The 13,198-nt window shown below is 37.3% G+C and overlaps 1 protein-coding gene across 1 annotated transcript in view; it reads right to left on the bottom strand.

Annotated features, from left to right (window-relative positions):
• The window catches only part of TEX9 (testis expressed 9), a 68,026-nt gene that overhangs the window by 46,111 nt on the left and 8,717 nt on the right, over positions 1–13,198 (bottom strand). The window contains exon 4 of the mRNA XM_025390056.1: positions 4,078–4,157. Within this exon, the coding sequence (XP_025245841.1) occupies positions 4,078–4,157 (80 nt within the window). The remainder of the gene's footprint in view (positions 1–4,077; positions 4,158–13,198) is intronic.

Below are 13,198 nucleotides of genomic sequence, written 5' to 3'. Positions count from 1 at the left end.
CTATGGCTGTTTTCACACTACAACCTTAAAGTTAAGTAGGTACAACACAGACTAGCCCACAAATCTAAAAATATTTGCTATCTGCCCCTTTACAGAAAAAATTTGCCTAACACATTGTCTTGGGCATTGTATTTACATCTCTGAAAACATACCATGTTAGCATCCATTATTGCTATGAAAAAACTCTGTCATATCCCCTGAGAAGTCCTAACCATTGGAGAGGACATACAACTAAAATTATTTTCCATCAGATGCCTCCCACTGAGCTAGCCATGCATAAGTTTTTTCAGTATTAAATACAAAGATACACTTAGATAAATAAACCTCTTAACTATTAGAAATACCTCTGGGAAGAAAAAAAAGGCTTTCAAAATATGTTAAAAATTACAGAAACTAAAGAATCACTCTCACAAATGACATGAAAATGTTTCCAAATATTATACAAATTTTAAGTGTCCTCTTTAATCTTCCTCATTTTAAATTAATGTTTGTCATTTCTTTAGTACATTTTCTGTACCTCTCATTCCATTCCCCAACACACATGCATACATATCAGTCAAAAGACATTAAAGGGTTATCTGTCTCCATCAGATTTTGCAATGATATTACTTTGCTAGTGTATTTCCATGAAAAATAAGCTACAATATGGTATTCTTACTTTTGTTTAACTCCATGAAATGTTTGTAATATGATGGAAATGACTGTATGGTAAACCATGCTTCAAGCAGACTGGAGGATATGTATACTACATTATTAGGAGATTAAACTCTGGTTTCCCATCACAGTTTTTGACAGAGTCATCCTGGGTGTTGAAGACCTATTTAAATATATTCTTCCTTATTTAGGTGGAATATCATTGTTCCAACCTGAAATGAATGGTTTCTTTACAGAATTATTTCCCATATTCAGCAATTCCCAACTGATCACCAAATGCCATGTTTTACATGGTAAAAGCCATCTGTTCAAACAGTAGCATTAAAAAAAACTGATAGATAAACAGAGCGTTATCATCACAACATCATCTGTTGTTAGTATCATTTCAGTTCTTCAGTTTACTGGATAAACACCATGTTAAATCTATGTATAATCCAAATTTTGGAATTTTGATAACTTCAATATCTTTTTTTACAGAATATCAGAGTATTACAGCTAATAAAGTGGTTTCATGTTATATGTATGCATACATATGTATATCAAAATATAAAAATGTGTAATTGAGGTACTTAAAAAATACTCAAAAGCAACACATATTAACTTCTTGGAAACAAGATCAGGTCTGTTTACTCACCACTGTAATACCAGTAGCTAGACCTGGCACTAACAGTGTTCAAAAATTATTTTTTTCAGGTTTGAGATATAATTGATATATCATACAATATACTCTTTTTACATATACAGTTAAATATGTTTTAGCAAACATATATTGTCACATAACCACCACAACCACAAGACAGAGAATATTTCCATTATCTCAAAAAGTTCCCTTGTGTTCCTTGGTAGTCCCCTAACCCCTACTCAAGCCCCAGACAACCATCTTGATTTCTGTCCCTAAAGCTCTGCCTTTTCCAGAGCATCAAATAAGTGGAAACATAGATTATATATGTTTTTTAGCCTGGCTTCTTTCACTTAGCAAATATGTTGTTATTCTACTAGTAGTTCATGGCTTTTTATTGCCAAGTAGTATTCCACTGCATGGATATACCATAATTTGTTCATCCAGCCACCATTTGATAAATATTTGAATTATTTCCAGGTTTTGGTAATTATGAATAAAACTGATCTAAAAATTCACATGCAGGTTTTTTCATGGATATATGTTTATATTTCTCTTGGGTAAATATCTAGGAAAGGAAATACTGGATTGTATGCAATAATTATTTTTGAATACATGAATAATGTCCCAATATTTCACATGAGCCAAATATACTGCCATGTAGGAATAAACTTCTCTTTTGTCTCTAAACCCTGTAGGGCTGTGCACCTCTTACAGCCTGCTTCTTGATCTTAGAATACTGGGAGGTGGGGTACCCATAGCTGTTTTAATATTTTAAAAGCCACAAATAATTTTAGTCCATTCTTAGAGTTTCTTTGCTGATAAAACTTTCCCCCAAACTAGTGGGTTTCTTCCCTATTTAATTTCAGTCAGTTCTACATGCCATTACATCACCTACAATTCTTTCCAAGACTAATTCTTTATTTATTTCTTCACCTGACCTCTCTTTCTCAATTTAAAAATGGGTTAAACAGTGTCAACCTTCTAAGGAGAGACTATAACTTTAGTTAGGTCTTTGCCGTGGGTCATTTTACCCAAATGAAAAGTTTCACTGTGTGCCATTTAATCTGATTCTTGCCCTGAGAAGCCTTAATCCATTGGAAAATTTTATCAATAGTCATAAAGTCCACATGTTTAGTCTGATATTTGCCTCAAGGTTGAATTTTGATAGGCTTTTGTTCCTTATAGATTTTCTCGATTTTACCTTGTAATTCTTGAGGTCTAAAACCAGTTTACTCCACAACTTGACAGTTACAACAAGGGTAATCAAGAGTGTGCTACTGGCATAATGACAGCTATATAGATCAATGGAACAGATATGAAAGTCCAAAAATAAAACCATATGTCTACAGCCAACTGATTTTTGACAAGAGTGCTAAGAACATTCAATGGGGAAAGAATAGTCTTCTCAACAAATAATGCTGAGACAAATGGCTATCCATGTGCAAAAGAATGGAGGTTGACTCTTATACCACATACAAAAATTAACTCAAAATGGATCAAAGAACCTGAATCTAAGAGTTAAAACCATAAAGCTCTTCAAAGAAATCATGGTTGTAAATCTTTGTGAATCTGAATTAGATAATCAGGTATTCCCTTTTATTTCTGCTTGCAAATCAGCCAAATCTATCCCAAACTTGTCTCTTCAAGAGCACATACTGAGGCCGGGCGCGGTGGCTCACGCCTGTAATCCCAGCACTTTGGGAGGCCGAGGCGGGCGGATCACGAGGTCAGGAGATTGAGAACATCCTGGCGAACACGGTGAAACCCCATCTCTACTAAAAATACAAAAAAAATTAGCCGGGCGAGGTGGCGGGCGCCTGTAGTCCCAGCTACTCGGGAGGCTGAGGCAGGAGAATGGCGTGAACCCGGGAGGCGGAGCTTGCAGTGAGCCAAGATCGGGCCACTGCACTCCAGCCTAGGCGACAGAGCGAGGCTCCGTCTCAAAAAAAAAAAAAAAAAAAAAAAAAAAGAGCATATACTGCTAATATTGTGTTTCAGCCTCTTTCCCCAGAGAACAAGTTCATTAGACACCTGTTGTGCCTCCCAATTTACCACAGATGACAGTTTTACTAAATTCATTGCCACTACATAACATTCATCCTTTATCTTTTCAGCCTCCAATATCAGTTTCCTTGCTGGTTCCCACCTAACTGCTAAGGTAATGCCACACTTCTGAGTTTTTGTTATGCAGCATTCCATTCCCAATACCAATTTCAACATTAGCAAAGATAAGCAGGCTAGTAACCTAAAAATTCCAGCAGCTTAACCCATTCAATGCAGCCATAGTGAGGAAGAAGGACCCTTTTTTCTACATGTTCCACACACGGTCACCCAGAGACCAGGCTAGGAGATTTTATCAATTGGAATTTTACTCATCTTCATGGCTAGAAAGTCAGCTGGAGGTTCACACACCAATTCTTGTCTGTTTTGGCTTGGAAAAGATTAACTAAACTTCTATTCATAGCCCACTGACAACTATAAGAGACCTGGAATGTTTGGTGATCATCATTGTGTCTGCTACAATATGATTTCATAGTTTTATTCACATCAATTATATACTTTTTCCTGTTTCCTCTCTAAAGTTTTTAAAATGAGGACAAGAATATACATTTCAAAATAATATTTTGAAAATTACATGAGATAAAGGGCTTCCACTGTGTCGGATTGGTATAAGCCCCCTATATATACATTATTCTTAAAATTATAGAATTTTCAATGTTTGCATGCAAAAAGATCTTACATAGTTAAAGATCCATGTACATCAATTTAAAAGAAGGTGCTTGAGAATTTAAGTTACTTACCTTAAACTGTAATCATCTTCATCATCACATGATTTCATTTGTTTTGAAACAGGCCTAGATCGTACTTCTTGCCGATCTCTCTTAAATGAGTAGAGAAAGGTCATATATCATACAGAAAAAAAACCAAACCACTAAGATATACTCAAGTGCCTCTCTGAACATTCATCATTTCAGAACTGTCCTGGGTTTCCATAACATAAAGGCACAGAATTCTAAATGCTATAGTATGAAGATAAGGTCTATAACACTAGTTGCACCTTTCATTTGTTATGGGTTAAAAAATTCCATCCTAAGGGGAAAATGTAAGAATATCAAGGCCTTTACATAATATTTCTAATTCCGGCTTCCCCATCCCTTTAGAGTCTTTCAACTTACACAGCATACAACAGAAATTAGAAGTAGGCATAAGACATTTTTTAAAAAATTCACTTAATGGGTAGAAAAATTTGTCTCAAATCAGGAAAAACTTCAATGTTGAGAAGGCTGTGAAGATGCTAAAAGTGAAGTATCAGGAGTAAAAGCTTTTGACAAAGACACATCAAGAAATTAAAGTAAGGCAAGATGGTGGAATAGAAGCCTACACTATTCATACCCTCTGCAGGAACACCAAATTTTAACAACTACCTGCACATAAAAACATCATCATGAGAGCTAAAAATCAGGTGAGCAATCACAGTACCTGGTTTTAACTTCATATCATTGAAAGAGTCATTGAAGACGGTTGGAGAGACTTAAATCGCTGACACCACCCCTCCCTGACTCACTCCTGCAGTGGCTGTGCAGCCTGAAGAGTCTGTGCACTTGGGGGAGGGACAGCACAGTGAATGGGGGACTGTACACTGAACTCAGTGCTGCCCTGTCAGAGTGGAGAGCAAAGTCATGTGGGGCTGAGACAGTACCCATGCATGGAGGAAGCATTTGGACTAGCTATATCCAGAGGAAAATCGCCCATCCCGTGGGTCAGAACTCCAGTTTGTCAGCAAGTCACCACCACTGGCCAAAGTGCTCTGGGGTCCTAGGTAAACTTGAAGGCAGTCTAGGATACAAGGACTCCAATTTCTAGGCAAACCCTAGTGCTGGGCTCGGCTCAGAGCCAGAGGACTAGGGTGGCACATAGGGAGACACCAACTGTGACCTAGGGAAACACCAACCGGGGCACTAAAGGATTGCTTCCGCCATGCCTTCCCCAACACCAGGCAGTGCAATTCGCAACAACAAAAGTGTCTCCTTCCTTCTGTTTAAGGAGAGGAGAGGAAAGAGTAAAGAGGACGTTATCTTGCATCTTGGATACCACCTTGGCCATGGAAGGCATCCAGTGGGGTGCCAGGCAGAGTCACACAGCCACCATTACAAGCCCTAGCTCCTGAATGACATTTCTAGACACACCCTGGGCCAAGAGGGAACCTGCTGCCTTGAAGGGAAGGACCTAGTTCTGACAGCGTTCATCACCTGCTGACTAAAGGGATGTTGGGCCTCAAATAACCAGCAGCAATACCAAGGTATTAATAGTAAGCCATGGCCCTTGGGCTCTGAGACATACTGACTTCAGGGGTGGCCCAGCACATTCCCAGTTATAGTGGCTACAGTGAAAGACTCCTTCTGCTTGTGAAACAGAGGGAAAAGTAAAGGGACCTTTGTCTTGCACCTTAAGTACCAGCACAGCCACAGCAGGGCAGAGCACCAAGTGGACTCTTGGGGTCCCTGATTCCAGGATTTGACTCTTAGACAGCATTTCTAGACTTGCCCAGGGCCAGAGGGGAGCCCATTCCCTTGAAGGGTGAGTCCCAGGCCTGGCAATATTCACCACAACCTGACTGAAAAGCCCTTGAGCTTTAAGTGAACACTAGCAGTGGCCTGGCAAAACCCCGCTATGGACTGGTGGTGGTGGTGACCGCAAGGAGAGGCTCTTCTGCCTGTGGAAAGGGGAGGGGCGAGCGTGAAGGACTTTATGTTGTAGTCTGAGTGCCAGCTTAGCCACAGAACACTAGAGCACCAGATAAATTCCTAAGATTTCTAACTTCAATCTCTGACTACTAGACAGCATCTCTGGACCCACCCAGGGCCTGGGGGAACTCGCCACCCTGAAGGAAAGGACACAAACCTGGCTGGCCTCATCACCTGCTGATTGTAGAGCTCTAGGGCTGTGAGTGAATATAGGTGGTAGCCAGGTAGTGTTTATAGCAGGTTGTGGGCAAGATCCAGTGCTGTTCTGGCTTCAGGTTTGACCTAGCACAATCCCAGTGGTGCTGGGTACAGGGGTGCTTGCATCACCACACCCCTAGTTTCAGACAGCTCAGCACAGACAGAAAGAGACTCCGTTTGTCTGAGAGAAAATAAAGGAAGAGAAAGAGTCTCTGTCTGGTAACCCAGAGAATTCTTCCAGATCTTATCCAAGACCACCAAGACCTCTATGAGTCAGCAAGAACCCTAGTGATATTGGGCAGGGGACCCAAGTCCCTTTAAATAACTGGAAAGCCTTCTCAAGAAAAACTGGCACAAATAAGCCCAGACTGTGAAGAGTACAATACTTAACTCTTCAATGCCTACACACTGACAAACATCTACAAGCATCAAGATCATCCAGGAAAACATGGCTTTGCCAAATGAACTAAATAAGATACCAGTGACCAATCCTGGAAAAACAGAGGCATGTGACTTTTCAGACAGCGAATTCAAAATAGCTGTTTTGAGAAAGCTCAAAGAATCTCAAATAATGGAAAAGGAGTTCAAAATTCTATCAGATAAATTTAACAAAGAGATTGAAATAATTAAAAAGAACCAAGCAGAAATTCTGGAGTTAAAAATGCAACTGACATACTGAAGACTGCATCAGAGTCTCTTAATAGCAGAACCAATCAAGCAGAAGAATTAGTCATCCTGAAGACATGCTATTTGAAAATACAGAGGAGACAAAAGAAAAAAGAATGAAGCATGCCTACAACATCTAGAAAATAGGTTCAAAGGGACAAATATAAGAGTTATTGGTCTTAAAGAAGAGGCAGAAAGAGAGATAGAGGTAGAAAGTTTATTTGAAGGGAAAATATCAGAGAACTTCCCAAACCTAGAGAAAGTTATCAATGTTCAAATAAAAGAAGATTATAGAACACCAAGCAGATTTAACACAAAAAAGACTAACTCAAGGCATTTAATAATCAAACTCCCAAAGGTCAAGGATAAAGAAAGGATCCTAAAAACAGCAAGAGAAAAGAAACAAACAACATACAAAGAAGCTCCAATACATCTAGCAGCAGACTTCTCAGTGGAAAACATACAGACCAGGAAAGAGTGGCATGACATATTTAAAGGGCTGAAGAAAAAAAATCTTTTACCTTAGAATAGTATATCCAGCAAAAATATCCTTCAAACATTAAAGAGAATAACAGATCTTCCCAGAAAAACAAAAGCTGAGGCATTCCATCAACATTAGACCTGTCCCACAAGAAATGCTAAAGGTAGTTCTTTAATCTAAAAGAAAAGGATGTTAATGAGCAAGAAGAAATCATCTGAAGGTACAAAACTCACTGGTAATAGTAAACATACAGAAAAACACAGAATATTATAACACTGTAATTGAGTGTAAACTACCTTTAAGTAGAAAGACTAAATGATGAACCAATTAAAAATAATAACTACAACTTTTTAAGACATAGACAATACAATAAGACAGAAACAGTAACGAGTTAAAAACTAGGGAGATAAAAGTGTAGAGCTTGTATTAGTTTTCTTTTTGCATGTTTGTTTATGCAATCAGTGTCAAGTTGTCATCAGCTTTAAATAATGGGTTATAAGATAGTATTTGCAAGCCTCACAGTAACCTCAAGTCAAAAAAACATACAATGACCACACAAAAAATAAAAATCAGGAAATTAAATTATACCACAAGAGAAAATCACTTTCAATAAAAGGAAGACAGGAAGGAATACCACAAGACAACTGGAAAACAAATAATGAAATGGCAGGATTAAGGCCCTTATCAGTAATAACATTGAATGTAAACAGACTAAACTCATCAATCAAAAGACGGACTGATTTAATGGATGATAAAACAAGACCCCATGATCTGTTGCTTACAAGAAACATACTTCACTTATAAAGATATATATAGACTGAAAATTAAAAGGGTAGAAAAAGATATTCTACACCAAAAAGAAAAAAAAAGCAGGAGAACCTATACTTAGACAAAATAGATTTCAAAACAAAAACTGTAAGAAGAGACAAAGAAGGTCATTATATAATGCTAAACAGGTCAATCCAGCAACAGGATATAATGATTGTATATATATGCACACAACACTGGAGCACCCAGGTACATAAAGCAAATATTATTTGAGTTAAAGAGAGAGCTAGACTGCAACACAATAATAGCTGGAGACTTCAGCACCCACTTTTGCCACTGGACAGATTTCCCAGAAAGAAACTCAACAAACATCAGACTTAATCTGCACTACAGAACAAGCGGGCCCAATAGACATTTACAGAACATTTCATCCAAAGGCTACAGATACACATTATTCTCCTCAGCATGAATATCATTCTCAAGTACAGACCATATGTTAGGTCACAAAACAAGCTGTAAAATATTTTAAAAACTGAAATAATATCAAGCATCTTCTCTGACCACATGGAATAAAACTAGACATTAATAACCAGAACTTTGGAAACTATACAAAGACACAGAAATTAGATAACATGCACCTAAATTACCAGTGGGTAAATGAAGAAAATAAGAAGGAAATTGAGAAATTTCTTGAAACAAACGATAATGAAAACACAACATGCCAAGATCTATGGGATATAGTGAAAGCAGTACTAAGAGGGAAATTTATGCAGCTGTAAGTGCCTACAACAAAAAAGAACAAAACCTTCAAATAAATGACTTAGCAATGCATCTTTTCTTCTTTTTTTTTTTTTTTTTGTTTGTTAGTTTGAGACAGAGAGAAACTCTGATGCCCAGGCTGTAGTTCAGTGGCATGATCATGGCTCACTACAGACTGGACCTTCCTGGGCTCAACCATCCTCCCTCCTCAGCCCCCCAAGTAGTTGGAACTACAGGCGTGCACCACCACATGTGACTAATTTGTATTTTTTTCTAGAGATGGATTTTCACCATGTTGCCCAGGCTGGTCTCAAACTTCCGGGTTCAAGTTGCATGCCTTGGCCTCCCAAAGTGCTGGGATTACAGGCATCAGCCACCACATTCAGCCAGCAATGCATCTTAAAGAACCAGAAAAGCAAAAGCAAACCAAACCCAAAATTAGTAGAAGAAAAGAAATGAAGATTAGAGCATTTGAGATTACAGCATAGAGAATTTGAAATGAAGAAAAGATTGATGAAACAAAGTTTGTTTTTTTTAAGATAAGCAAAATTAACAGACTAACAAAGAAAATAAGGGAGACGACTCAAATAAATAAAATTAGAGATTAAAAAGGAGGCATTACAACAGACAATGCAGAAATTCAAAGGCTCATTAGTGGCTATTATGAGCAACTATATGTCAATAAATTGGAAAATCTAGAGGAAACAGATAAATTCCTAGACACATACATACAACCTACCAAGATTGAACCATGAAGAAATCCAAAACTTAAACAGAACAATAATAAGTAATAAGATTGAAGCCACAATAAAAAAAAATTTCCCAGTAAAGAAAAGCCCAGGACCTGATGGCTGCACTGTGAATTCTATTGAACATTTAAAGAAGAACTAATACCAAACCAACTCAAACTATTCCAATAATTGGAGGAGGAGGGACTACTTCCAAACTCATTTTATGAGGCTAGTATTACCCTGATACTAAAACCAAAGACACATCAAAAAAAGAAAACTACATGCCAATATCACTAATGAATATTGATGTAAAAATCCTCAAAAAATACTAACAAACAGAATTCAGTAATATATTAAAAAGATCATTTGTCATGACCATGTGGGATTTACCCCAGGGATGCAAGGACAGTTCAGCATACACAAATCAATCAATGTGATACATCATATCAACAGAATGAAGGACAAAAACCATATGATCAGTTCACCTGATCCTGGAAAAGCATTTGATAAAATTCAACATCCCTTCATGGTAAACACACTTCAAAAACTGGGTATAAAAGGAACAGACCTCAATACAATAAAAGCCATACATGACAGACCCACAGCTAGTGTAATACCGAATGGGAAAAACTGACCGTCTTTCCTTTAAGATCTGGCTTACTTTCACCACCGTTATTCAACATAGGACTGAAAGTACTAACTAGAGCAATTAGACAAGATAAAGAAATAAAGGGCATCCAAATCAGAAGGAAGAAGTCAAATTATCCTCATTTGCAGATGATATGCTCTTATATTTGGAAAAACCAAAAGACTCCACCAAAAACTATTAGAAATGATAAACTCAGTAAAGTTGCAGGATACAAGATCAACATACAAAAATCAGTAGTGTTTCTGTATGTCAACAATCTGAAAAAGAAATAAAAAAGTAATCCCATTTACAACAGCCACAAATAAAATACCTAGGAGTTAATATAACCAAAGCAGTAAAAGATCTCTACAACAAAAACTATAAAACATCAATGAAAGAATTTGAAGAGGACACAAAAAAATGGAAAAATATTCCATGTTCATGGATTAGAAAAATCAATATTGTTAAAATGTTCATACTACCCAAAGCAATCTACAGATTCAATGCAACCCCTTGCAAAATACCAATCACATTCTCACAGAAATAGAAAAAACAATCCTAACATTTATGTGGAACCACAACAGACTCAGAATAGCCAATGCTACCCTAAGCAAAAAGAACAAAACTGGAGAAATCACATTACCTGGCTTCAAATTATACTATGGTGCTATAATAACCAAAACATCAGAGTACTGGCATAAAAACAGACACACACACCAATGGAACAGAATAGAGAAATCCAGAAACAAATCCATACACCTACAGTGAACTCATTTTTGACAAGGTTGCCAAGAACATACACAAAGGGAAAACGGAATATCCACATGCAGAAGAATGAGACTAGACCCCTACCTCTTGCCATATACAAATATCAAATCAAAATGGATTAAATACTTAAACCTAAGATCTCAAAACAATGAAATTACTATAAGAAAACATTGAGGAAACTCTCCAGGACATTGGAGACAAAGATTTCTTGAGTAATACCCCACAAGCAAAGATCACCAAAGCAAAAATGGACAAATGGGATCAAATAAAGTTAAAAAGCTTCTGCACAGTGAAGGAAACAATAAAGAGACAGCCCACAGAATGGGAGAAAATATTTGCAAACTACGCATCGACAAGGGAATACAAGGCAGAAAATATAAGGAGATCAAACAACACTATAGGAAAAAAAACTAATAATCCAATTTAAAAATGAGCAAAAGATGTGAATAGACATTTCTCAAGAAAAACATACAAATGGCAAACAGGCATTAAAAAGGTGTTCAACATCATTGATCATCAGAGAAATGCAAATCAAAACTACAATATCATCTCAACTCTGATAAAATGGCTTATATCCAAAAGACAGGCAATAACAAGTGCTGGTGAGGATGTAGAGAAAGGGAACCCTGGTACACTGTGGGTGGGAATGTAAATTAGTACAACCACAAAGGAAATAGTTTGGAGGTTCCTCAAAAAACTAAAGTTACCATATGATCCAACAATCCCACTGCTGCGTATAGGTCCAAAAGAGGGAAATCAATATATCAAAGAAATATCTGCACTTCCATGTTTGTTGCAGCACTGTTTACAATAGCCAAGATCTGGAAGCAACCAAAGTGTCCACGAACAGATGAATGGATAACTAAAATATAGTACATATACACAATGGAGTACTATTCAGCCACAACAAACAATGAGGCCCTGTCACTTGCAACAACATGGATGTAACTGAAGGTCATTGAGTGAAATAAGCCAGGCACAGAAAGACAAGCTTCACATGTTCTCACTTATTTGTGGGATCTGAAAATCCAAACAATTTAACATACGGAGATAGAGAGTTGAAGAATGGTTATCAGAGACTGGGAAGGGTAGTGGGGGATGCAGGGGTGGGAAACAAGGATGGCTAATGGGTACAAAAAACATAGTTAGAAAGAATGAATAGTACCTAGTATTTGATAGCACATGTTTATTATAGTCAAAATAATTTAATTGTACATTTTAAATTAACTAAAAGAGTATAATTGGATTTTTTGTAACACAAAGGATAAATAGTTGAGGGGATGGATACCCCATTTTCCATGATGTGATTATTATACAATGCATGCCTGTATCAAAATATCTCATTTACCCCATAAACACTTACTATGTAATCACAAACATTAAAAAATTTAAAAAGAGAAAGTGAGTAAACAAAAATTAAATATGAGAAACCTTATATTGTTCGCTTCTGCAGGGGTAGGAATCCACTCCCCAACCCCTTTCCTAGCTTGTCCGTATTCTATTCTGTTTTTTATTTGCAGGGGGAGATTTTTTTTTTTTTTTTTTTTTTTTTTTTTTTTTTTGAGACGGAGTCTGGCTCTATCACCCAGGCTGGAGTGCAGTGGCCGGATCTCACCTCACTGCAAGCTCCGCCTCCCGGGTTCATGCCATTCTCCTGCCTCAGCCTCCTGAATAGCTGGGACTACAGGCACCCGCTACCACGCCCGGCTAGTTTTTTGTATTTTTTAGTAGAGACAGGGTTTCACCATGTTAGCCAGGATGGTCTCGATCTCCTGACCTCGTGATCCGCCCGTCTCGGCCTCCCAAAGTGCTGGGATTACAGGCGTGAGCCACCGCGCCCAGCCTGGGGGAGATTCTTTTTATGGGGCTCTCTGAGCAGAAAACGTAAGGAATCCGTCATCTACTATAACATGGGGTCCTTTTGTACAAGTATTTTCCTGCTCTTCAGACACCGGCAAAAACTAAAAAAATGAAATAAAAATATTTTTAGTAAAACATTTAATTATAAATTAGTAAAATGTAATTATGAATTTAATTATAAATATTTTTAGTAAAACATCTACTTATAAATTATAAAATACAAATCTGTAACCATTATCAAAATACATTACTTGAAATGTTATATATTATACATTTCTTATTCCTAAACTAACAAATAATTGTAGATTTGTATAAGGC

Source organism: Theropithecus gelada, chromosome 7a (genome assembly GCF_003255815.1).
Source record: "Theropithecus gelada isolate Dixy chromosome 7a, Tgel_1.0, whole genome shotgun sequence".
In the NCBI taxonomy this organism is placed as follows: domain Eukaryota; kingdom Metazoa; phylum Chordata; class Mammalia; order Primates; family Cercopithecidae; genus Theropithecus; species Theropithecus gelada.
Note: the sequence above shows the minus strand (reverse complement) of the source record. Positions and strands in the feature narration are given on the sequence as shown.